Source organism: Amblyomma mixtum, chromosome 5 (genome assembly GCF_055824585.1).
Source record: "Amblyomma mixtum isolate Tamu chromosome 5, ASM5582458v1, whole genome shotgun sequence".
In the NCBI taxonomy this organism is placed as follows: domain Eukaryota; kingdom Metazoa; phylum Arthropoda; class Arachnida; order Ixodida; family Ixodidae; genus Amblyomma; species Amblyomma mixtum.
In genome coordinates, this window is record NC_143016.1 from 124,277,002 (window position 1) to 124,302,848 (window position 25,847).

Here is a 25,847-nt window from a genome sequence, read left to right on the forward strand (position 1 = left end):
CAGTTTTCAACATCTCATCGAATGATTTCACCAAGAGGCAAGGGAGAGTGCTGAGGGGGAAGGGTCTCGGTGGGAGGCGGAGTCAGAGTAGTGAGCGAGGTCACGTGATTTAGCAGCGAGTGAGACAGATTGATTGTGTGACCTCTCGTGTCCAGTATGCAGCAATGGCAATGTTCGCGGCATTTTCGGCAGTGTTCGCTTCGTGCTAAGGAGCGTTGCAGCGGTGTGTGCTGTAGTAAATCAAAAGTTCTCGAAAACGCCACCAAAGCTTGTCCTCACCCACTGTGTACACAGCGTTAAATTACCGAATGCCTGCACCCCCTCCGCAAGGAAGCCAAAAACAGTTCGCATAACACTCAAATATTTCTTTAGTGAAAAACAGCAATGGTAGGTCTGCTGTTGAGACAAAAACTACGAGGAAACGACCCTTTTTCGCAGTTTTGTCAAATGCTTAGTGTGTCCACGCTGTAGGGAGCGTCGAGGTGGAACTGCTCTATAAAGCATCCTTCGCAGTGTACCCACTCACATGCGGCGGCACCATATTTGAGGAAGCAGCACCGCACAAACGGCGATAGGGGTGTGACAAGTGTGCAGTTTGAATGCACGTTGGTGCCGGAATGGCCAGACGCTTTTTAAGACAAGAAAAAAGACCAGCAAAAAGCCAATCACTGTCCGAAACGGCATGCAGCCCGGTTCGACTGGTTGGTCTTCGCAGCACTGATAGCCGCAATCGCTGCAAGCTGGCACAAAACCCGGACCAGCGAAACCGAAACTATACAGCCAGATTATTCTACCGTCAAGTGACAAGCGTCCTCCGACCATGGCATTTGCCATTTCCCGCGAGCAACGATGCCATAATGCACCATGAAATTTAGCTTAAAGAGAGATAATTGGCCACTCACTTGCGTGGTTGTGATACCTCGACACAGCCTCCCATCGGGGGCCCATGAGAATAAACTGGTGCTACACAACGGCGTCTATTAAGACTGTCCAACGCCAAACACATACATGAGTGTCGAAGGGGACCGCACCGGAATTTCGATTTATCCGGATTTCCGAATTAACAAGGGTTGAGTTATTGATTCTTCAGTACACCATCAAACTTGCAACAGTCACAATACACACTTACTGCAAGGTAAAAATGTGGTCAACAAATTATAACAGTATAATTTAAAAAGTTCTGCACATGCCAAGCAAGATAACGGGCCTATATACACAATTTTTATTCCTACGAACTATCAAATCAAGCCATGGTCTTTCGTTTTCGGTGCAAAGGAAATGTCTTCCTTCTTCCTCTCTTGCTCAACATGAAGGTCGATAAATGTACGAATCTTCTGCTTCACTTGCATTGTATTCTTGGCATCCCTTGCTACGATGGGAATGATTTCGTCGAAGTTCATGATTTGTGATGGCCTGATGTCTTCATCCAGTGAGGATGCTGAAATTCAAGAACCGAACAATATGCACAATGATTTTTCAACAAACAAACCTCTCTCCTCTTCTCAGTGTTTGAGAGGGATATATTTGGTTACACTTTGCATAAACTAGTCACTCTGGACAAAAAAAAAATGACAGTCGATTTGCATAGTTAGGCCAAATGTTAAAGGGACACTGAGGAGAAATTGAAGTTGGGTTATATTGACAGAATACCAGCTCCTGATTACAAAAACGTCACTCATACTGACAACAAAGCTCTTGTAACGTAGCAAATAGCAAGAACCAAAATATAGGTATCGCCGCCACAGGCCAAACTCGCAAGTACAAGCGGGATGACGTCATAGGACAAAACAGTGTTGCTAGAACCAATGGTTCTAGCAACTCTAGGACCCGAGAAACTGCGAATCACTGAGGCGCAGCGAATGCATGCACAAATCTCCTTGACGTCGCCAGACGGCACCACGTACCCGGCGGCTGCGCGCACGCCTGCAGCATCAGGACCAATCAGCGCCTGCTCACTGGGGGTAGTCGGGCTCCCGGTAACAAGGTACACGGTATGCTAAAGGTGTCTATTTGCGAGAACTTCGTTGACGACTTCGAGAACAGGATCCATCGTAACACTGGCAAAACGCCGGTGCAAACGTAAACGAAGCGACGGCCGCAGTAGCCGATAGATGGCTTCAACGTGCGGCCGGCGTTAGCTTTCTTTTCGGCTGCTGCTAGGCCGCACTGCTGGCCACCAGATATCACGGAGTCTGCATCACGTCATGTGCACTTCATGTTTCACGTCACTTAGTCCTGTGTCGTCATAAGAGAATCCGAAGTTTGAATCAGAGCGGCGGGAAAAACTTTTTCAACTTCGAATCCAAATTTCTTAGAAATAAATGCATCTTTTGCTGCCGGCCAAGTGGCAACAAAGCCATGAAATGCCGAACTATCGGATTTTGCTGTAAAAAAAATTTTAATAGAGCTCTCCTCACTGTCCCTTTAATTAGGAACAAGAGACCAGGCTTTCCAACAGCACAGTCTGCTAAATTGACAGTGCCCGGCAGGCAGTGACAAAGAGATCAAACACAATGTAAAAAAAGAGAAAGCAAAAGAACATTTCATAAAGAACTCACTCAAGACTCGCAGAAATAATTCTAAGGCTGCACACATGAGTGCTTTCCAGTCTCTTCAGTGCATTTCTCGGTCCGGAAAACTTTGTTATTGTGCTTACATAAGCTTAAGCAATACATAGATGCATATAATTAAAATTTCTGCTGCATTCATTTTCAACAATAAGGAAAATCATCACATCCTTCCAGTCACTGAGAACAGCACGAAACGGAGCACAGCACATTGAAGATGCACTCAAATATTTTTAAAAATGCACCCAACTCCACTTCTATCCTGCCTTGGTCTCATCTTCTCTCCCCTACGTGTGTAAGCACATGTCCTCACTGAGAGAAACCCAAAGGCTTAGAATGCAGCAGGAATACACTCAGCACGTACCACATGCTATTGAGCATCAGTGCCACTTAGGAGTGACACACCCTTGGCAACTATTTACACAGATTAGTAAACTTTTCCTAAACTGCCTCCGAGGAAAACATAATGCAACAATGTTCACGTGCACCAAACCCATTGAATGTGCCTTTTCTCCATGCTAAATCTATGCAAGCTGTGGTGAATGTTCACGGACGTCAAGTGAGCAGATAAAACTGGTTTGGGCCTGACGGTACTATAGTTTTTCTACTCGCACTACCATGAGGTATGACGATGAAAATAAAAGAAGTCTGTATTATTTGCGTTCTTTTTATTTCTAAAGTCCGCACATCACTAAACTACTAGCCTAAGCATGCTGTCGAAATATGAAACAGCCCGATCCTCAATATCCACACACTATATCAGTCAACTACGATGTAATACCACCGAGACATCTATGAAATGCATGTTCTTGAGCACACAGAGCTGCTAAATGTGATCAGACAGAATTCAGGAGATACCTTTAATTGAAAAAAAAAACAAAAACCAAAGCGCAATTTAAAGCTGTTTTGTAGCAGTCGAAATCCAAATACTTCATTTTCCATTTTTCTTTGACTGAAACTGCCAGCCAAGTTTGAAGCAAAATAGCAACAGCACTTAGTATATGTTCTTTTGTCTAGGTAAGTGCTTCCATGAAAGACCTAAGCACCCAGTTTTCCATCCTTCTGTATTACTTCCTCACGCTGATTACCTTATCTGTTGGTGATACTCACAACAACCAAAAGGCAGTGCTGAGGCTTCTGACAGCAGGAAGGAGTTCGAATGTACTGAGTGCTTCTTTTTATCATATACATTCGCCGACTTGCCCAACTTTTCCTATTAATTATGCTATTCCCAAGGTAGAGGTAATTTTCAAGTCAACAGTGCAGCTCTTGCACATAACAAGCATAAGACTTCAATGCTGAGCACTGCCATGAGCGCTCGTCACTAGATGGAGCAGCTGGAGTTCTTCCAAACAAATGTAGGAGCACACTGACAGACTCAATACGCCACAAAGTGAACTTTCTCCATGCATCAAACTAAATCCTGCGAGCAAATTTAGCCCTTATGAGAAGCAGTAATGTAGTGACATCTGCTGCACTGTTACTAATAGATATAGAAAACACGGGGACGCATCACTGCACAAAAGATACAAAAGAAAAAGTGCTCCATTATACAGTCACTGGCAATGTAAATCATGTTCACTTCCTGCAGTGGCCAGAAGGTACTTGATAAGTATCATCCATCAGTACCTATTTAAGCACAGCTCTAGGAGGAGGTAAATAAGGGGGGTGTAAATAACCAAACCACTCACTGTCTCGCTTTTCAAGCTTTTCAAGGAGCTCTTTATACTTGTCCATGGCACCCTCTGTGTCCATCTTGTTCACAGCCAGAATGGCTGGCTTTGTGAGGAGGTCCTCTTTGTACAGCTCTAACTCCTGGAAAGTTAATGGGCAGCACTGATGAAAGCCACGCAACAACCACTAATCTTAATAGATTAGTTTACTTTCTGCACACATAATAAATATGTGTTGGTGCTCAGGTGTGCAAAATGCTCTACCACAGCAAATGCTGCTCGGCTAGTTAGTCTGAGGAAGATAAACCCCATTGTCAACATGTGCAATATCTATGCCTGGAATCAACTACATGTTTCTATGGAGAGACAATCTGTTTGTGTTGCTGCTCTTCTTCTAGACTGATCTGCTCTAATACTTCTCCTCTCCTGTCTCCTTTACAGTCGGAGTTAAGTGCACTGCTGGCATGTATACAACTTGCAAGAGCTATCCCAGTTAGCCCACTGAAGGAAGGATGCCCTGGTCTATACCGTGACTTTGATTTTACTGCAGCCGCGGCCAACTTCATCCAGGAAAAATATTATCTTTGCTCTGCAAGAACTCCCCGCTGACCTTGACAGATGAGCTCTGCCCAGAAAGCATCTGTCCATATTTGATATACCTTCGGAACCAGTGGCTTAGCTTGTTGCCGCTCATTTTGCTGAGAGCTACTTCACATGCGTGAGTCGCCATCCTTATTTTTGTTTGCTTCATCATCAAGGAGACATCAGTGAATGATGTGGTGCGCAGCGTGTCATTCACACTGGCAGTGCGACTCAATCTGGGCATATGCGTGGAGTTCTGCTTATGCCGCGGGCCTGTTCATGGAAATTACCCCGGCGATTCCTATATGGTTTTGGGAATGATTCCACTGATACTGCGGAGGGACGATTGAAAACAATTGAAAAAGAAGACTATCCCAGCAGATGGCACCGATCCCACAGGTAAAACGCAGAGATTTCTCACATCGCCAGTTCGGAGGTGGCAACAGTGACAGCAAGACAAGGGCACTGACGCTTCCCCCCAGTGCACTGCTCTCCTTTGATTGTATTGGGAGAGATTTTGAGGGAGGCATCTTGAAAAACAGGGCCATTTCATCTACTCTGAAGATGTTCTCTGGATCGTACTCCTGCAGAATTTCTGAGAGCAGTCTCTACATGCCGTCGATTTGGCAGCGGCAGCTTCCCTTGAAGTGGCACGAAAGACGAAGCCATTCCGTTCTTTGAATCTGGTCGGCACCCTTCGCTGCTTGCGAAGCCTTCGATGCTGAGTTGAAGAATGAATTCCTTCACTTCCATACGAATGAGTGGCCCACTGATGGGGATGTTTTCACTCCGGGCTCTCTCTAACCAAAGCACCTGGTACTTTTCCTAATCTTTTCTAACCTAATGGCAGATGCTGCCACCGGTGGGGCTTGTGCGACCAAAGTAGCTCTTCCCGAGCAGCATCTCATTACCAATCGTTAATTTAATTGCCACCTGCCACGGTGGTCAGTTTGCTCAAAATCAAGCGGGAAGGTTGTGATGGCATGACAAGGTTGCGTGACCTTTGTGGTTTACGTAGGTTACCGGAGCAGAGGGTTGCTCCAGCCGCTGCGGCTGCGAGGCTTCAAACAGTTGCCAACACCGCCGCTGGACAATTTTTCCCAACATGAGTGTACTAACACTCTCCCATTAAAATCATCTCTGCACACCAACAAGCAAGTGACCAAGTACAAATGAGTGCTGGTTTAGTTTAGTTTATTGGGGTTTTAACGCCCCAAAGCAACTCACGCTAGGAGGGGTGCCGTAGTGGAGGGCTCCGGAAATTTCGACCACCTGGGGTTCTTTAATGTGCACTGACATCGCACAGCACACGGGCCTCTAGAATTTTGCCTCCAAAGAAATTCGGCCACCGCGGCCGGGATTGAACCCACGTCTTTCAGGCCAGCAGCCAAGCACCATAACCACTGAGCCACCGCACTGGGGCCAAATGAGTGCTGGCACCTTATCTTTAATTCTCAAATCAAAGCTCAAAGACCAACAAACCAGTTGCACTATATTTGATGCCAACACGTATTTTGGAATATAGTGCCAGTTTTGCCCTTCTGTGACAAAAAATGAACCCCAACGCCACTTCAGGCCCTTGTGCAATATAGTTGCACCATCTGAGCACAAGAAGGAATCAGCTTAGCCAGTACTCCACGGAACCAGTGTGCAGAGTGAAAGGTGGTAATAGGAGAGGACAGTATCTGACCTTGTTGAGGGACATGACAGTCTCATACGCGCTCCTGTGGGTGGCAGACTCATTCAGGCGGAAGCCATTGACGTCGACGATGAAAAGCAGCATGCTTGTCCGCTCAACGTGCTTCAAAAACTTGTGGCCCAGGCCAAAGTTGCGGTGGGCACCTTCGATGAGCCCCGGCAGGTCGGCCAGGGAGATCTGCGCAATGGTAGACCAACACGAGAGGGTCAGACAATGATGCACAGAGGAAGGAAAACAAGCAACCTCGCAGTCTCGCACTGTTCCCTTTTTGCAAATTAGAAATGGATAACTGCATATCACACCAACCAATGAACGAAGAATAGAGAACTGATAGATAACTGTTTCCAAGTGTGTCCATTCCAATGACAAAAATATACGCAGGTCAACACAAAGCTAAGAACAAGAAACAACAAAAAGGATGTGAATAAGCTAGTATAGCGTTTGTCACATTTTCACACTTAAAACCTAGCTAAAATATGTTAGTGACAGCTGCATCTGTTCAAGGAAGTGGCAATAAAAGTTCTAAGAAGCCCGTCCTCTCAATCAGGTAAAAAAAAAATTTAATGGCACTCCACAGTATCAATCTTTGATGTCAGGAGAAGAGAAAATCATGAGTAGCAAACAAATAATCTTCATTTCACTCCAAATCTTCAAACAAACTCAAGTGTGGTTTCAAAAATTCAAATGTCGCTTCTATAGCAACACTGAAATAGTTCCCTCGCCTTGTACAGTGCAAACATTGCTATACATGTAGTATGGACTGTATCTGAAATATCTGCTTTAACTGAAGAACCACATTAAACTACCGGCCTATTTGCAGTCAACACCATGATAAATACAATGTACAAGAAGCGCACAAGTAAAAGCCACAAAAATTATTTCCTGTTGATGGCTAGGGATGCAATTCATAAAGAATTAGGACGCTAAGAATATTTACTTTCGGCAAAACTTTCCCACTAGCCATGGCTACAGCTCAGTATGATTGCACACCGTATCATCCCTAGCTGCATGAAGATGATACTTCCAATCTGTTAAATCAATAATGAAACCTAGAGACACGTTTTTCTCATAACATAGTTAACAACTCAAAATTCCACAGTCTGGTCATTACATAAGCACCATATGAATGTGACCAACACACGTGTATACAATAAGTGACTGACACAACTGTAGACAGCAGCTGTATGTTGTTAGCAACCAAAGGTCCTCTGCTTACCTGTCTGTGATCTGCATACTCCATGATCCCAATGTTTGGGCTAATGGTTGTAACTGAAAAGAAAGAAGCACCAAATTTGTACAAACTTTCTGCCATGAAGCGACTCTTGCATTAAGCACAAGCAGCAGTCCATCAATACTTAAGAGGCCCAACATCTGATGTGGCAAGAAACAAGAGATGAATGCACATGTTGAGACATTATCAATTCCATCAATGAATACAAACTGCGGTTGCTGCTGTCAGTAGAAAGGCAAGGCCATCTTTAGTATCGCCCCAGCAAAAACAAGCAGCGTATTTCTCTTCTACACATATAAGTACTATATCAGCTATGATACACTAGATCAACTACAGTGGAAAAAGACTTGCGACAATTCTTAACCTACCCTTATTAAGAGCACAATGTGACAGCACTTGAGATCAGTCCCCCCACAAGCACTGGCAGGTGGTTGTTTCAAAACAGCCAGCAGTGGGACTTGTGAGACACAGGTTGCTCCTCCCGAGCAATGCAAGAAGGAACAGCTCCCACAAGCTTAATGTTTGCACAGGCAGTTCTTCAGGAGGTTGTGTATCTCTCAACCAATATGCCACAGTGGGCAGATGGCAATGGCATTGAACTCGTTTGAATTAATTTCACTGCCACCTGCTTATTAATGAGAAAGCATTATATGGCTCACTTTCAAGGTCACGTCTGCAAAATATCCACAAAAAATTTATCCGCAAAAAACGGCACCGTGTGATGCCACGAGTCGACATGTCATGAGGGAAAACTGGTGAAGTATGGCATGATGAAGATTATGTCACAGCATTAATTAACACGCCTAGCTGATGTTAATTAGGAAGCATAAAATGCTAATTAGTGCAATTAGTGATGATATCGTATGAGTGTGACATAATACAATGTCATGGTCACACCGAGTCACGTGGCAATGTATAATGTGACATCATACCAAGGTCACATGACAGGGATGTACTGTGACATCATACCAAGCCATGTAACAACCACACAGGTAAATGTCAGTGACAAATGATTGCAAAGAGTTCTAGCTATGCAGCAAGTAAGTAAGCTACATGTCCCGATCCCCATTCCATAATCAATTTTGAGCAATCCTTTGTCGTACAGCATTTCTCTTTGCATATTGCTTACATGTTTTATTCAAATTGGAGGCTAGCTTGCAAGAGGGGTTCAACCAATGACATGTGCACCCTCAGTTGCATGCTTTAAGGCACAGTTGAGGTGTTCACTGAGATGGTCAGACGTGAGAGCTACTGCACTCTTCCCTTTCCTCAAAAGACATGCTTTCACATTCCTCCACATGAGCAGGCTTAAGTGTCCTCAGAATTTTTGTGACAGGGATAGATGGATGCAAGCTTTTCTTGAGAATGGGATCTGTAATGCTGTCGCATTAATATCTTTGCAAAGTAAGCGCTACAGGATTTAACGTTAGCATAAATTTACCTTTGTACAGTGACGCCACATATGAAAAAAACTAATTTATCAATTTGCAGTTAAAAATGCGGACAATACAGCTCGAATCAAAACAAACTATGTACTTTAAGTTGCCCTGCCATGCTATAGGACCTGTGGACATGATCTAGGATCCACATTCACTACATCATGAATGCATCATGAGCATCCCCATTCATATAGAATCGCTGAAGTGCTTTTCTACCAATTAACAAGTAGAAAAGCACAATTATGAAGTAAGCTTTATGTATTTTGTACACTCTCCAAACAACGTGCAGACTCAAAATATCTGCAGTGTTAATATGCTGAAAAAGCTTTTTAAATAATCAATACCCTTCAAATTGTTTAAAACATGCCTATCGATGCTGCAGATGTCTGCCAGTAACATGTTGGCATCTGTATTCATGCAGTTTTCAATTTCATTATGACTTGAATTTCACGCAAACAGCTGCCAACTTGTGTGACTTCCATTATGTTACCTACTGTTTTCTTTTTCCCAAAGACGTTTCCAGATTTTTAGCTACAATAATTTGGAATTGCAAAGACAATATCCACCTAAGGAATAGCATTAAGCTGACAGTTTGCATGAGGTACTTAACAAATAAGGCTATACAATAGTGACTTCACAGCTGGCTTTAAACAAATAGGAATATAATAACTCAGAGCTAAAATGAAAAAAATAAAATAAAAATCATACACAAGCCAGCCAACAAATTTAAAGCAACTTCATAACTGCAGCTTTGTTATCAAACACCTAATAAAAACAACTGCAGACTCTAACATAAGCACTAGCGTAGTACTCTAGGAGCAGCAGGCTAGTGAACTGTCTTGGGTGCACAAACACTTGGCCAAATCCAGAATTGCAGAGCTGGTACATACAGGGGTAATTGGCAACCTTGGGTGCGGCCCTTGAAAGCGCCCTCAGGAGTGTTGATTTGCCAGCATTGGGAAAACTGCAGAAGAGCGAGAGAAAAAATAAGAGTGGGAAACACACTGCACTGCACGCCTTGCAGTGTAGCATCAGGCATACAATTCCAGCCTGGCCACACTTGCCCAAACCACTGTGTGAACTCAGTGCAGTAAAACAATGCCAATACTAAAATGCAAGTCTTATTTGTAGAAGGTTTTTTGGCACGTCCCCACCAGTCCAGACTTTTTTTCTTTTCAATAAAAGTTTTCTCTCCCCCCTCTCTATCTGCTGGCAGCTGTGAATGCTAACATTACAATGAGGGAGCGCTTAGTTATGTGACAATCTGTGAGTCTCATGGGCATTATTTTAAGATAGGAAAAAGGACGCACGCGAGAGTTAAAGAACACAACTGAAACGGATATTTGTCAACATGCTGTACAACTTTCACAGCCAAAATTTTGTGCTAAAGCTAACAATAAAAAAGTTAGATAATTCATCTTTGTTAATTCGTGGATCAGGCACTGTAAAAAAATATGATGGCCAAGTCAAGACAATTCCCTGCAGCCCTGCATTAGTTGAGTTTTTGTACATGCACCGTCGTTCGTCAAAGCTCGGCACAGTTAGCTGAAACGCCTTGTATATACATAGGTCTAGAATACAAACAGTGTTTCGGTAAAAGTCAACAGAATTAACACGCAGTGAACTGTTCTAATAAATGGGTGACTGCTTTACAGGCAGGTGCAGTCAATTTGATGCATCAACATAACAACAAGACACCTCAAAATATTTTCCCATACCAACTAGTTGGGAGTTGCACAATCCACTGAGAGCCCATTAAAAGGCTTTACACAGATAAATGGTGATGTCATTTGTTGTCATTCCAAGTCTTGAAGTAGGCTGGCTTATAGCATTAAAGTGAATTAAAACTATGTATCTAATTCACTTTAATGCATAAGCCAGCCTACTATGTATCTATATTATGCCTTGATTAACGCGGAAAATTGGGCGTGTTGGTACATGTCTTGAACAAATAAATAGCAGCGCAAGGAGACAAGGACTAGACGAGAGAACAAGGACGGCGCTGAACTTCCAACTTTTATTTCCAACGAATCATTCGAACATATATGCACTCTCTCGTCTAGTCCTTGTCTCCTTGCACTGCTATTTATTTGTTCAAGATATATTATGCCGCTTGGCTGCTAACCCAAAAGATGAGGGTTCGATCCCGGCCACGGCGGTTGAATTTCTATGGAGGTGAAATTCTAGAGGCCCGTGTACTGTGCCATGTCAGTGCATGTCAAAGAACCCTGGGTCGCCCAAATTTCCGGAGCCCTTCATTACGTATCCCTCATAGTCTGAGTCTCTTTGGGATGTTAAACCCCAGTAAACCATACTAAAACTATGTATCTATAATTATACTGCAGTTTTTTGATGCTTCACATGACCTAAACATACCAAACATGCCAAAGCCACCGGTCTATTGTTGAAACCGAAACAGCATGAAGAAGGATTTCAACTATAAATTCTTAGCAGTTGTAGGGGAATACTTAAGGATGATCCACGTATACTAACATCCAGCGCATCATTTGAAAGATGAAAACGTGCAAGCAAAAATTAGGCATCTATGCTCCTTTAACATCACCATTCCTTATAAATGCAACTTCTCTCGCAAGGCTTTACCTTGCTGATATCAGCAACTTCCACACTGAAAGCATGAGCATTAAACCCACTAATGATCTGCCATCCTCATTTGATTTTCATTTTTTACATCCCCATCTTTTCGAAGATGCTCGCATTTTGAGCCAAGGATTAATTTCTGTGGATTAATCTCGACAAACTGGAGTGCACGCAGCCCCAGTGTGACAGGGAACAGCCAGTCTGCACACAAGAACAAAATTCCGCGGCAACTTCTGCACGAAAGTGGAAGGCCACTCAATATACCGCCAGAGGAAAACAGCTTAGAAAACTGGAAGAAAGTGTGCCTGTCACTCATGCCCACAAGGTAATCATTGGCTGAATGTTCATCTCCGTGTTCCCTCTGATATTGGTGGTACCAGGACATGAATGTTCGCACTAGGCCATCACACTTTGATTGAAAAGCAACTACCGCAGCCAGGAATCGAACTTGTGAACTCGGCAGAATACCACCGTTGCAAAGTGGTCAAAGTAAATAACCATAGGTGCCAGACTGTTTCGTCTGTTAGCAAGTGCCTTCTTTTTTGACCACATGCAACTGGCTTGGCTGTTTTGTTAATTTGTGAAGATGCTGCGCTAGGCAACTCCTTGGGCTAGTTGGTAGTGGATACAATCTTGTGCATTCAACAGCGAAAAAAAGAGCACCTCTGTTGTTATTTTCTATATCTTGCAGTACCTGTATATTTCGCACTGTGAAATGTGAAAGATTGGGCCGCAATCAAATAGCCCAAACTGCCATCCTGCTATAACAGATTCTTCGTACACAGGGTGTGTTCTTATATGTCCCACTTACAGTAGAACCTCGCTGATAAGCTTTTTAAAAAAATGGGGTGGGGAGGGGGAATGTATTATCCAGGAATGCGTATAATCCAAACCGCCTAATTTTGAAACATGTTAACTGCTGAATAAGGCACAAAAGCATTTACTGATAATTTTACTTCCTAAAACATGTCGAAGAACAGACTCCTTCTCTGGTGCTCACATAATGCATTCTGCTACAAATCCGGTCCATTTACAGCAACGGTAAAAGTATTAGCATACCGGAGACGTGTTCGCGTAGACATATACCAGTTTACCGGAGGCTGGCGGTGCACGTGCAGTGACATTAGTGGGGCCAGGCGGAACCACTGCGCCTGGGCAGGAGGCGTCTGGTAAAGCGGTATACGTCTCCGGTACGGTATGCTAAAAACATCTATTAACAGACATCTTCCTCCTCACCGTTTTTTCAGGAGCTCCGCCACATAGCACGCGTGTATTGTGGGAAAGCCGTCGCGGCGGCTAACCACAGACCTGCCCTCTTGCATGAAAACGCATCGTTCTCAGATACTTCGCCCCTTGTCCTTCGGCACGGCGAAAAAAGCCACTACGGTTTTTGCGTCGCGTCCGCGCGAGGACAGCCCGCTAATGTTTTAGCGCACAGTTTTTTTTTTTTTGCTTCGCCCCTTTGCACCCACACACTGCAGAGAAATCACCACGGCGGGTGAGTGCCGCTCCATTCCGGCTCTTCACGCTTCATGCCCCAGGTTCGGCTTACTCGTAGGTTTTCACGCGTACGGTTAGTCCTTAATGTATTATATAACCAGAGTTTGTCAATATTTCGAATGCAGTAGCCAGGAAATCATGTTATCCGGGAACATATTCACCGGAAGAAAAATAGTACAACTCTACGAGACACTTTTACTGGCCGCGATTTTGAGCGTGTGAACTGGGAACGTACGAACGGTTTTAATGTACTCTTCAGGCACTGTCTGTGTGATTTCGACTGTGAATCACCATCTGCGTAAAAAAAAAGAAAAAAAAGAGTCTGCACTGGCACAGTCATTATCCATGTCTTGTCCTCTTCTATTTTGCATCGTAAAACATGCAGGAATGAATATTTGCTGTGACACATTCTCACCCCACAAAGCCTACGTCAGCAATGAGCTTGAGGCTGAGTGTTATGTTGTCGACTTCCCCCTTCTGGCCGTGGTATTGGTTTTGGGGGTGGCCCCCCATGCCTCCCCTCACGACCAGGATCCGTTCTTCAGGCTTGATCAGATCGCCTAGTGTAAGGAGTACAAGACAAAGGTCATTGCACTTAAGTAAAACTTACTGCTGGGATAGCTCGCATTTCCTTGCGTTTGATCAGAACAAAGGGTAGTCCTGTAAAAACGTTGTGCTCAGGACAGGCACGGAGCAGTAAAAATGTTGGTACATAGAAGCCTATAAAAACAAAAATCAACCATATTGTAGTTTGAAAAGTTCCACGAAACAAATTCACCTAAACATGGTCACTGTGAGCACATGACCAGTTTTATGCCAATGACAGGTGCTCTTAAACTTTGTTACGTGAAACCTTTCGGTTTTTTGGAGTGCATGCCCTATCTTCTACCCTTCCTTTCACTCGTTTGGTTTTGGGACTAATCATATTGTGACTGCTTATAACAGACTCCTTCATTATACATCCAGGCATTATATTAATTAAATTTGGGCATTTTATAAACTGCCGCACCTCTGCCTGCTCTAATCTGCATGCATGTCAGGCAGGAGGAGACGGATGCCAAGACATGCAGGGTTCCTCACTACCTTCTGGCAGACAGCGGCACTCTCCGAGGCTAAAAAGACTCCCAGCCCATGTTTTACATTAACGAGGCTCAGACTCCAATACATACTGTAAATGACAACTTTTGAGAGGACCTAGTTTTCACTTTTCTCGCGAATCACACACAACTTGCGAAAAGTTACTCCCGCGAATAACATAGGCAAAATGTAAACTTGTATTTTGCCTAAAAAAAATCTTTAAAAAGAGCACATGGTTCCTATCTTCATTATGTATTTGGTACAAATTAATATTCCCATGCAGAACTCATGCTTATTCAAACACATCTGAGTTTGAGGAAGCACTTGATTTCCTGTACAAAAAATTTATCTTTTACATAACTGAAGAATTCACCTCCTCTGTTGTTCTACAAAAAAGTTTTTTGTAAACTTTAAGTTGTACACATATAACATTCTCAACTGCTAGTCCTACGCTGCCTCATAATGCATCCAAGATACTACCGAAACATGCTCAGATTTTCCAATGACAAAACCGTGCAGCAGCTTCTTCAGTGCATTATGGAAAAAGTTGACTAATTTTATGATTGCCAAGTTAATTACTAATGATCAAAAACCAATTTTAAATTTATAGCAGTATGCTAAAGTACGATAATCAGAGACTGGGCTTTTGCCATGTGACAACATTTCATCGAGTGAATGACAAACACAACAGAACGAAAAGAGGTAATTTACCAACCTCTTTTCAGAACTTGGTACCTTACGTAAACCAACTATTTTACTTCTAAATTCTCAACAATACCACAACTGAAATAATGACATGAGCGGTTCAGTTACAGCCCTGAGTGACGTGAATAACAAATAAAGAGCTGGCCGGTATATCACTCAAACATAGTTTTTATAGCATGAACCTGTGCCCATAAAGAACTGAACAACTCAGTGGCATCAAAGATCAAAATCTCTCATAGTTCTCAGGCATGCTTAGTTTCAAGGCGACGGCGAACTTTCCAGGTAAGGTGCCTGAAAAGCCCACAACCATTTCTGAACAACATAAAAACTGATACATGTGACAGTTACCATTCCAAAGCACTGTGTTTGTGTCTCTCGCATAATATGGATGGTGATAAATCCTCTTGCAATCACTGAACGCGTAACCGAAGGACCAGAAGAAGAGAACAATGGCTTCGCAGTGGTGGAACCTAAACCATACAATCTAAACACTAATAGAAGCTAAACCAATAATGAAATAACTTATAATGCTACAATTACAACAGCATATTACACGTGATTTCCACAGAAAATAGATACAATCCTTAAGGAAGCAATGAGATCTGCATACCGATCAAGTGGTTCTGTCCATTGTAGACCGACACTCCTACCGGTACTGCCACTGTGACATCATGGCCAGGAGTACCAAGGATCTGCGTATGTCTGCCGCAGAAAAATTGTGTTCAGTAATGATTCCAGCTAAAAAAAGACAAACAATTTCTACCTCAAATGAATGACCTCATACAAAATGAGCTTGCACACCTTTCAGATGCATTCCTCCACTCGAATGGCACAAGATATCAGTTAATCTTTTGAGACACTTACATTCACTCGAAGGACCCAGTGTTCATTAGCCCAGATAATTAAGCACGACGAATCACATAGGACTGTATAACTCAGCTGACATGCTCAGAGTAGCACTGTGAAAACTTGCCAAGCTCAAGAGAGGCTGAAGACTTCTCCAGATTGATAATTTAGTCATATGAGGAGTATATGGCACACTGGATACCAGCAACCTTACAGCGCTATGAGGACATACCACCTCGTCAGGGACACACTGTGGTGAGCAAGAGCAATTACATAATAATGATAAGAATGAAAGTTTTGTAACTCAGTGCTCTCAAGTCTCAGCCCTTGGCAACTGCATTCTTCTATGAATGCAGTTATAACTGATGACTGCAGTTATCTTACTTCAGCACCACTGCCACACCCCGTTCTGCGGCTGAGGTCTATTCCACTTATGCTAGTGAGTTAACTTCAGCTCAAGAATTTAAATCCTTTGAGGGCCTGAACTTGAGTGCCTTTATTTCCATCCCACTCAACACTGTCCTGAATCAAACACAGCAGTGAACAGCATCCACACAAAAATGTACTTCTTAGCACGTGAACTGTGGCAGTAATGTTCAGAGTACTAATTCCAGTGAGTCGTTGCCCACCAGTGTGCCACAGTTAAATTTTCTGGGGTGCGACGTGACCCACCAGCTTCTCTGAGCCACCACGAGATAGGAGATAGAAACAGCGACCTAGCATGTGTGCTTCTCACAGGCTCTTTGAACTGTCCGAACTATCCCACAGCTTCATCACATGACTGGGCAGCGCATGCTGAGTCACATGATGAAGCTGTGGGATGTGATGTGATCCACCAGAGGCCCACGACACAGTGAACATGTTAAGCAATGTCATTAGACGACTATCTAAGAAGTCACAAGTACTGTGCATTTACCTGGCTGCAATTGCTCGTGGGCATTTTGCCCCAGACCTAACAGCTGCTGACATGAGCCGATGGCTTACTCCAGATTTTGCAGCTCTGCAAGCCTCAGAGCACAATCCATAATACTAACAGAAATGCTGACGGGCTCTATATACATAACGTCAACAGATCAAACAAGTCTCCCAGATTCACCGAAGTGTGTTGGCATTATTTAAATTTTCCATTAGGTGAATCATTTCCTCTAATACAAAGAGAATGTCAGGGCTTGAGATGAAATAAAATGAGCTGGCATAAACAACTGAACACACTGCTAGTAACAAGCCGCTAGCAGCAAAATGATTGCGGGTGTGAACAGTTTCCTTTTTAAAAGTGAAATTGTAAATGGTGGGGTTTATTTAAAAGCCAACTCCAACGATTCTTCTACCTCCTCCGATTTTATCAAAACGTTTACTGGTATGTTCTCCACAGTTTTTTTGGTCCTTTATGGCCATCTTTTTCAGCAGGGTGGTGTTTTGTTGCTGCTAAAACGAATTTTAAAACTTTCCATTTCATGGCCTCAACTGGGGAGATTTCTATGGGCAGCCTTGTGTGTGTGACGTCACGAAATGCACAGCCGCTGATATCTGCTCCGTGTTTGCTGCAGGACAAAATTTCCAGCCGACTGTTGGTCATTTCAGACAAATAATGACCCACGCTCTTCCTCACAGTCCACAGTTCGACGTATCAACGCACACACGATAGGTTTTGTGACAGTACCCTTGACATCATCATGTGGCCAAACACAGTTTCGGTTTCCTGGTTTTTGCTCTTTTTGGATACTTCTTGGTATTTAGAAAGATGGCTTTTTGTATCGAAGCGAGGGGATCCTAAAAAGAGTGATGTGATTACCAACTCAAAACGTTAAAAAAACTCGTGAAGTTGGTCTTTAGCATCACGAAACAACACATGGGCTATGAGGCCATCGTAGTGGAAGGCTCCTAATTAATTCACAAAACCTGAGGTTCATTAACGTTCACTAACATCACATATCAGACAGTCACCTTTTGCATTTCGTTTCTATCGAAATACAGTGGGTCCCTTTTTAAAAGCATTCTGTTGTATTTACGTATGTAACAGTCTGCTTTGACAAAAAAACTGCTATGTTTAGCAAAACATTCTCCTTAACTACCACACAGAGTACAAATGCAATTTCTTTGTTAGAAAGCCAGGCAGCAAATGGGACAAAGCTTTGGTCTAAGTTTGCATTTTTGCATGCTTGAATGTTTTCTTATATCCTTTGGTGCAAAGTTTCGGCCAACTGTCGACCAAAAATTGAAAATGTACAGGCCGTTCTCAAAATCATCGTTTCCGACCACTGGCGTCACATTGCCTACTCTACATCATTGCCTACTCTACGAAATATTGGGCAGCGCACAGCGTTCCTTGTTAGCAGAACAGTCTGATATATAAATGAGATTCAGTACTTGGCATGACAAGACGCTAAAAGACCATGCAGGTAGCCTCCCAGAAAGGTTTACTCGAGCGAATGACAAATAAATAAATAATTTTATTCCCCCACTGATGCATTAATGGTTAGTGGGCATGTTAACCTATCAAGTACATGGCATTAACAAAGAAAACAAGAAAAAAGATGGGCTTGTTTAGTTCCATGAAATAAAAAGAAAAGAAGGTGGAAGAAAAAAAAACACGCCCCGTAGCTCGCAGCTCATGACAAAAACAGTTGATTACGTGGCTTACCATATTACATATCCAGAAAGTACCATGCGTCAAATAATCAACCATCAGAAATAAGAAGCTGACACCTGATGGCAGATAGCTGCAGCAACACAGTACAGTGAAGCCTACTTGGGCATGAGAAAGATCCATCGCTTGATCAGGTTCACCAAATCAATGTCTTTTTAGGTCATCAGCAATGCAGCCCAATGCAAAGAAAGCAAAATCTCGCGTAGCATACCACCGCTACTGCACTGAGAGCACTGCGCCATCTGCATTTCCTGAATGTCAATTCAGGTGCACATGAGCAGTGTCCGTGAAACTTAATAATTATTGTCTGATGTCCTTTCCTTTGCCTCCTAGCACACTGCTCGCACACTCTGCACAAGCTGCAGTGGCCCCACTCTCAAGCCTTGCATGCGGGTACCTTTAAAGGCACTGGTCTTTAAAAAAGTTACTTGTTGCGCCTGAACTTAGAGCCTTCTACTAACTTGCTGTTTTGTCCATTGCCGGCCTTGATGCGTTTGTCCGGGTACTCCCTGACAATGTCCTTCAACTCCACTTTGTCACTCGCCTTGAAGTACACACTGCCGCCTACACCACCAATCCCGCCGTAGCGTGGAAGTCCCGTGCCTCCGGCGCCGCCTTGCACATGCAGCCGCAGCCGATCCACGAAGCGCTTAAGATCACGGAGTGGCCGCTGCCTCGCCGACTCCTGAGACAGATATTGAGTTCACAGCGGGGCATCATCAGTAGCAATGCAGATGCTTCTGTCACACGACACACCATTTCTCAAGCTGAACATGGAGAGCATGGAAAGTTTGTAGAACAGGCATCGTGCAGCATTGGAAAGGTGGGGGTATGTGGTTAAAGAACGTGGTGTCTATTCTGCCGGCAGCCGGGAGAATTTTCGTGCTGAAAAGCACATGGCACTCACCTCTGATTGACTACAGAAAAATAAGCGGCACTTTGTCATGAAATTTTTGGTGCTTCCACGGTTGCCTTGAAAAATTCAAGTGCTCTGGTCATTTCATGCCGCACCGCAGCTATAAATTTTCAGCTACAGAAACTTGACTGCTCCTTACGTAGCGAGCACCTGCCAGCAGTGACGTATTTAGGCTATCTTTTTGCATTGAAACTCAAAATAAGTGCAATTTAACGGATACGTTCCCACGAACAAAGAATTTAAAACCAGAAAAACTAAACGAGAAAGAAAAACAATGTGCATCCCTAAACGGCTCAACTAGCGAGCTCGAGACTTGCGCCCGCGCTCGACGTGCAGATCTCTATGGAGCTTAGCTGAACTTTTTCTCGCATTAGGCACAGACTATTGTTCATTCTGGGTTTATCTATTTTCTGCGTCGATCGGCATGGGTATTTTAAGCTGAGCACTACGAAGTTCTTAGTGGCCAAGACCGGCCGCATGAAATAAGAGAGCAATTCGCATGCTGTAGCCGATCACTGGCGAAAGCCGGGTCAGTTTGGTATTTCTTCCGTGAAAAACGCAGAAAAATAGTTCTCAATACGCTCCAAGTAGCCAATGAGAGTGGAGTGCCTGCGTCAATCACAGTGGACACCTGAACCGCGCCCGGGTGAGATGGATAAAGGAGGGGGCGAAACGAGGAAAGCTGGAGAAAAACAAAGTAAATTGCCGTAGAGCAGGGCTTTGAGTTAGTGTCTATCGCCTGGTGTTTTTAGACGAGCACTGACGTCGAAGAGCCTATGCGCCTCAGTATCCATGCATGTCACACACTGCGGTTTCGCTTTCCGTTGCGTTTTCCTCCCCATAATTACCGATTTACCACAGTCATTGAGGCATGCACTTACGCAGAATCGAGCGTTTCACACAAATGTGCACACTGTGAAACTGCGTGAAACGATCACACACACGCATGTAGCTCTTGCCAGCTGACAAACGAGTGGCAGAAATAGATTGTGAATGCACATACCCTCGCGCTTATTTTGGCAGCATACAAACAGAATGTTGTGAGTGCAACCATTTTTGCTGCAGCCACGCACTTCACTAGAGGTCGGAACCGGGGCACATCGGTCCGCCGCAAAACGCACTCGCGCACTACGCTCCTGCCTCACGCACGCTACTCGCACTCGCGCACTGCGCACTTCGGCAGGGCTTGGCTCGGATGGAAACAAGCTGTATTGATTTTCAATAATGCAGCGTTTTTCTTATTTTAGCGCTTTTTATTTAATTTTGCGCGCTATTACTTTGTTTTTGTAGTTTTATTAGCTTATAAAAAGTTTTGTGGGTAGTATTTGCAGTTTGGGTTTTTTAGGCGTCGTAGTAGGCGAAGCCAAACGGCGCCCAAACTAGTCGTAATGAGCCATATCAACGTGAGTCGAGCCGAGGAGGGCAAGCATCTGTCGATTTGAAAACAAGATCTTCGCGTGGCCTCGGCTCGGCAGGATCGGTGCGACGGCAACGTAAGGTCAGCCGGAGCAGTATGTAGCCCTGTGTCAAGGCTTCCGTGAGCTCTGCAACCTCGAACGCGAAAGGGGGACCACTCGATTGCGCGCGCTGCACACATGTCGAAGAACTCCTAGAGTCCGGACTCAAACGTCACTCCTTGACTTCGAAGAGAACTCAGGTAACTCGTTACCGCGGCAGCGCTTCCGACGCTGCTCGCTCTGTTGCTATCGGCTCGCTTGTCACCATCCCTCCCTTACTTCTCTCTTCTTACATCGTACTTTTCATCATCGAGTGAGATTATTTTATGGCTTTTATGCTCTGTTGTCCCTTTATTTTTGTGTGGGTGGAGCCGCTTTAATCACGCGCGCTGTCGGTTAGCGCAGTTTACGTAACGTCAGTACGCAACTCTATGCAGTACGCTGTTCACTATATTGTACAGCGCGGTTCCGACTCTTTGCTAATGCATGCGTACAATGCCTTGTATACATAATCGATGACTGTCGTCAAGGAAAATATATGTTCCTTAGTAAGAAGCCATGCTTCAAAACCTGCAACCGATGATGCTGCAGTATCACTGTCTGTTTCGCTTATATCCTTCATCGCACACATCACATCCGTCATATAAGTGTCAAGAAACGCCGACGTCGCCGCGAAGATCCGATCGCTTGAGCCAAACTGCATTCGCTATCTCTTCGGGACGCATGGCATTCTCTAAGTATTTATACGTGCTGCGCACTGTGCGGGCCCCGTTGTGTAATTTCGTCGGCCGCCGTGGTCCTCCGCCGCCTCGGGCTCTTTTTTCGGGTCACTTTTTTTTCCGCCTTCGGAACTTGGAGGCTAGGCGAGGTGTCAGTCCGGCAAACTTTTTTCCGGTGAGCCGCGCGCCTGCCGTTTCGGTCCCGTGAACATATATATAGAAGGTGTTCGCCGGCCCCGATTTCCCGCAGGAAATGGATCGCGCGGCCGCCGAGGAAGCCCGGAAGGAGCGCGACCGCCTCTACGTGAGCGACGCGGAAGCGACTTTCGCCCACGACGAGCTGCTGCCCGCGCTGCCGGTGCCACCTCTCAGGCAGACTGTCGACAAGTACCTCGACTCCGGTGAGTATTGCTCCGAGGCTTCCCCCCTCAGTTTCTTTTTTTTTTTTCGTTTTCTTTTCTTACGGCGACAACTGCGGGGCGTAAAGCATACGATTAATCGGCTAGTTGGTGGAACTGTCGAAGCGCGAAACCCAGGACAGGAAAACAAAAGAACAACGTCAGATGTGATTCAGCCGTTCTTTTGCTTGGGAATGAAAACGAGCGGAGCGACTTGGGTCTTGAAAAAGCCTGAAAGGCGGCGGACGAAGTAGGAACTGCACAGTGCTTGTCTATAGTCTTCTACGCGGTTTTGAGTCATATATCCTCTAGACGTTTTTCTTTCTTCGTGTCCATGCTCCCACATTTCTGAGGTGTTGCATGAGGTACTCTTCCCATAGGGGATTATGGCAGCGCTGTCCTGCGTTACCGGCAAGCTTCGCGGTCTTGCTTTGTACCTTGTCCCCGCTTGAGAACCAGAGCTGCCGCGGATTCATTTTGTCGTACCGGCGTTTGTCTTCGTTCATATAATGACGCTGAAAATACTTTTCGTCAGTGCCTCTAGCGCGGAAAGTCTCATAAAAAAGGATTAAAAGTACCGTTACGGGCAAAAAGGGGGCGTCACTGGCGAAGCAAGGAGTTAATGCGGCTGACACTATACGGCGACAGTTGCATGACATCGCGGTCGTCCCTTCATTGTCCGAGACCAGCCGAGTGCCCTAGTTCGCAGTGTGAATAGCAACGAGCTGCCGAAGCGTGCTCACTATAAACCCTGCAGAAGCTAAAGGAACGCCAGTCGCTGACGTTTTCTTCAGCGGAGTTTGTATCCAGGGGCTTGTGCTCTGTGTAGTGAGACGTATAGCGTATGCCGCCACTGTTTCCCCTCGAAGGCGAGCAGAGAATAGACTGAAAGCAATTTTTTCGTTTATGTATTTGTTGCTTCCTTCGTTTGTTTCCTTAGCTGTCCAGTACGCAGCGACGTTCATTCATTTCGTGCCGCGCGTGTAGTATGATTTATGAATGTCCTTCTAATATCTCTCTGCGACCCGCCGCGGTGGCTCGGTGCATTCGGTAAACGAGTCCAAGGTCGCACCGGTAAGGGTGTGCTGTTGGTCGAAATTATTTCCGAGTCCTCCCCCTACGGCGTCCCCTACAGTCCACGTGTCGCTTCGGGACGTTAGCCTCCACATCTGATACCCCAAGTACTGCTTGCCGTTCTACTGACCTATTGCAGTCTTGCGCAGTCCGGCACCCTCGCAAGGTGCCCGCAGAGATCTTTTCTTTTTCCCTCTGCCTTCCGCCGTCGTGTGACGACCAGGATGTTTTCCGGCCCGACACAAAGGGGCTTAGCGCGTGGCACCTTCTGCCCTTCTCATCCACTTTTGTACGCCGGAATGCGTGCCGAGGAAAAATGTAGCACGAGAGCGGATGCGGCCGCTGCACAGCAAGAACAAGGAAAGCTGACTTCCAGACAAAGGCGACGCAGCGCTTTCCTTTCGCGCCCGTCGTCGTGTGAGCCTTACCTTTTTTACTTCCCGTGCGCGTCCGGTCGGAGGTTCGACTCCCCTTTCTATGGAAGAAATTAAAATCCAGCGCGCCCGTTCTCATTCCAGCACGTCATATTTCACTTGGTTGTATCTGACGAAGTGTTCAAGGAGCACAAAATGCGATTTCGTGTGTCGTCCATGGCTAGCAGTAACTGGACCTAAAAGGTCCCCCAGGCATGCTCGCTGGGTTTCATGCGCGTTAGGCTTATAGAACTCCTTTTTTTTTTGCGCGATGAAAGCAAAGCGCCTCGAGTGAAGCCGTTTTGTATTCGCCACGTTCAAATACAATTTGTGATATGATCCGTGACATCATTTTATAGCAACCGCATGACGATCAGATTTCAGGGGAGGGGCGGTTATTGTATAAGAAGTTGTCAGTTTGTTTCCTTGTGATTGTTTTCGCATAGGTAACGTCATGGGCCGCTGCTAATGTTTGCATATTGATGCCGAAATGACCAAAATGACATGGAAGATGTTTATGTGACAGTAGTTCGCTCGAGCAGCGCTTAAGTCGCCAAGTCTTTTCTTCATTTTCGCATTTTCTAAATCGATAAAAAAATCTTCAGCATAGTTTAACTGTGGGATAGCGATTTATTTTACCTCTTGTGCCTTAACCAATTTTATTTAATTAATATACTTAAATTGACTGACAGTTTCCTTTCTCGGTTGTCATCTCTTTCCGCGACAACTCTGTGCAGTTATTGCTATCATGTTGCTCTTTCTGGGTATACTAACGTTTGTCCAGCAGTAAAAAAATAAATATATAAATTTCTTAAAATATTATATAATACTGTTACATATTATATAAATTATATTATATATAATATAATATATTATAAAATATTATTTACATTATATAAAATATAAATTTTTAAATCTTCTCGCCACTGTGGTTACGGCGCTCGGCTGCTGACCCGAAATACGCGGGTTCGATCCCGGCCGCGGCGGCTGAATTTCGATGAAGGCGAAATTCTAGAGTCCCGTGTACTGTGCGATGTCAGTGCACGTTAAAGATCCCCAGGTGGTCGAAATTTCCGGAGCCCTTCACTACGGCGTCCCTCACAGAGTTGCTTTGGGACGTTAAACCCCAACAAACCAAACCAACCATCTTCTCACCACTGTATTCAAACTCGTCGGGTGTACATCGAAAAGGACTGGTGGCCTCCGTTTTGAAGTGAATAATGATGTACCATAGCCTCTGGGATCCGAGAATAAAAATCCGTTTCGACGCACACAGTTTGCTTGCAAAATCGACCGGTCATGGCGCCACCTGTACTTTCTTTAATGGGGGGGGGGGGGGGGGGGTTTAATTTTATAAAAGCACCGTTTTCAGTTCAAGTGGTCTCTGCGATTAAAACGTAGTAGTTGCCAAATTCAGTTTGTTTCTCAGTGTCCATTTAAGCGGAAGTGCTTTCGTATATTCTCGCTCCATGCGCTGTACTCAATCTCACAGCTCGTTCCCAGTGGTGTGCGGAAGCTCTGAGGGTCACAAGTCGGCTTCCGCAGGTGTGCTGTTCGCACGCGTCCGCGAGCCAACCAAGGGCGCGAAGCTGTGGACTCGTGGTCATACCCTTCGCACTCCACTACTGCGACACGGAGTGTCTGTCTCAAGGTCCGAGTTGAGCATTGTCGGGCTGTTGGTGCTTCGGAAAATCAACGCCCGTTGTAGCCAGCGAAATGACCTGGTCGATCGAATATTTGCAGTCCGTGTTCTCCCGCACAGAATGGAGGGGGGGGGGGGGGGGGGGTAGTGTTTCCTCCGCTGGTGGAGCTTGCTGAAACACTCAGCCTGTGAAGCTTTATCTGACAAGGAGATAAAAGGTGGTGGTGTCGTGTACGATATCTTAGGCGGCTTTCCCCACGAGAATGAGGACGGACGATAGGACGGAGGTCACGTGCATGATGGTTAATGGTTTGGTTTACGGGGGGTTTAACTTCCCAAAGCTACTAAGGCTATGAGAGACGCCGTAGTGGAGGGCTCCGGAAATTTCGACCACCTGGGGTTCTTTAACGTGCACTGACATCGCACAGTACACGGGCGTCTAGAATTTCGCCTCCATCGAAATTCGACCGCCGCGTCTTTTGGGTCAGCATCTGAGTGCCATAACCACTGAGCCATTGCGGCGGCTCGAAGGAGGTCACGGATGAGGTGAACAAACTGGTCATATATTAACGCGTTAGCGTTTAAGGAGAGGGTGTCGCAGAAAATCCGGCGTCCGTGATCGTGAGCGAAAAGTCCACGAAAAATCCCCAGAAAAGCAACCTAG

The 25,847-nt window shown here is 44.9% G+C and overlaps 2 protein-coding genes across 2 annotated transcripts in view; one reads left to right on the forward strand and one right to left on the reverse strand.

The window, feature by feature from the left end:
- Window positions 1-1,206: 1,206 nt before the first annotated feature.
- On the reverse strand, window positions 1,207-20,655 carry LOC149343606 (GTP-binding protein 10). The gene is made up of 9 exons (XM_089545971.1): window positions 20,484-20,655; window positions 19,026-19,249; window positions 15,682-15,773; window positions 13,705-13,849; window positions 10,082-10,155; window positions 7,738-7,790; window positions 6,513-6,698; window positions 4,259-4,382; window positions 1,207-1,438 (listed from the first exon to the last, which is right to left on the reverse strand). The coding sequence occupies exons 1-9, from the start codon at window positions 20,532-20,534 to the stop codon at window positions 1,239-1,241; spliced, it is 1,149 nt and encodes a 382-aa protein (XP_089402097.1). The 5' UTR covers window positions 20,535-20,655; the 3' UTR covers window positions 1,207-1,238.
- A 221-nt stretch (window positions 20,656-20,876) lies between these two features.
- Window positions 20,877-25,847, forward strand: part of CROT (Carnitine O-octanoyltransferase) — a 74,507-nt gene continuing 69,536 nt past the window's right edge. Inside the window, exons 1-2 of the mRNA XM_089545972.1 lie at window positions 20,877-21,137; window positions 21,907-22,057. Coding sequence (XP_089402098.1) covers window positions 21,910-22,057 — 148 coding nt within the window. The 5' untranslated portion in view covers window positions 20,877-21,137; window positions 21,907-21,909. The remainder of the gene's footprint in view (window positions 21,138-21,906; window positions 22,058-25,847) is intronic.

What these genes read in the sequence shown, in the direction of transcription:
- LOC149343606 (XM_089545971.1), bottom strand. Translation starts at nt 20,534, where the DNA reads ATGGTTGCACTCACAACATTCTGTTTGTATGCTGCCAAAATAAGCGCG. An exon ending in GGCAATGGACAAAACAGCAA is followed by an intron (nt 15,774 to 19,025) that starts GTTAGTAGAAGG and finishes TTTCTGCGGCAG; the next exon opens with ACATACGCAGATCCTTGGTA. An exon ending in TGGACAGAACCACTTGATCG is followed by an intron (nt 13,850 to 15,681) that starts GTATGCAGATCT and finishes TCCTTACACTAG; the next exon opens with GCGATCTGATCAAGCCTGAA.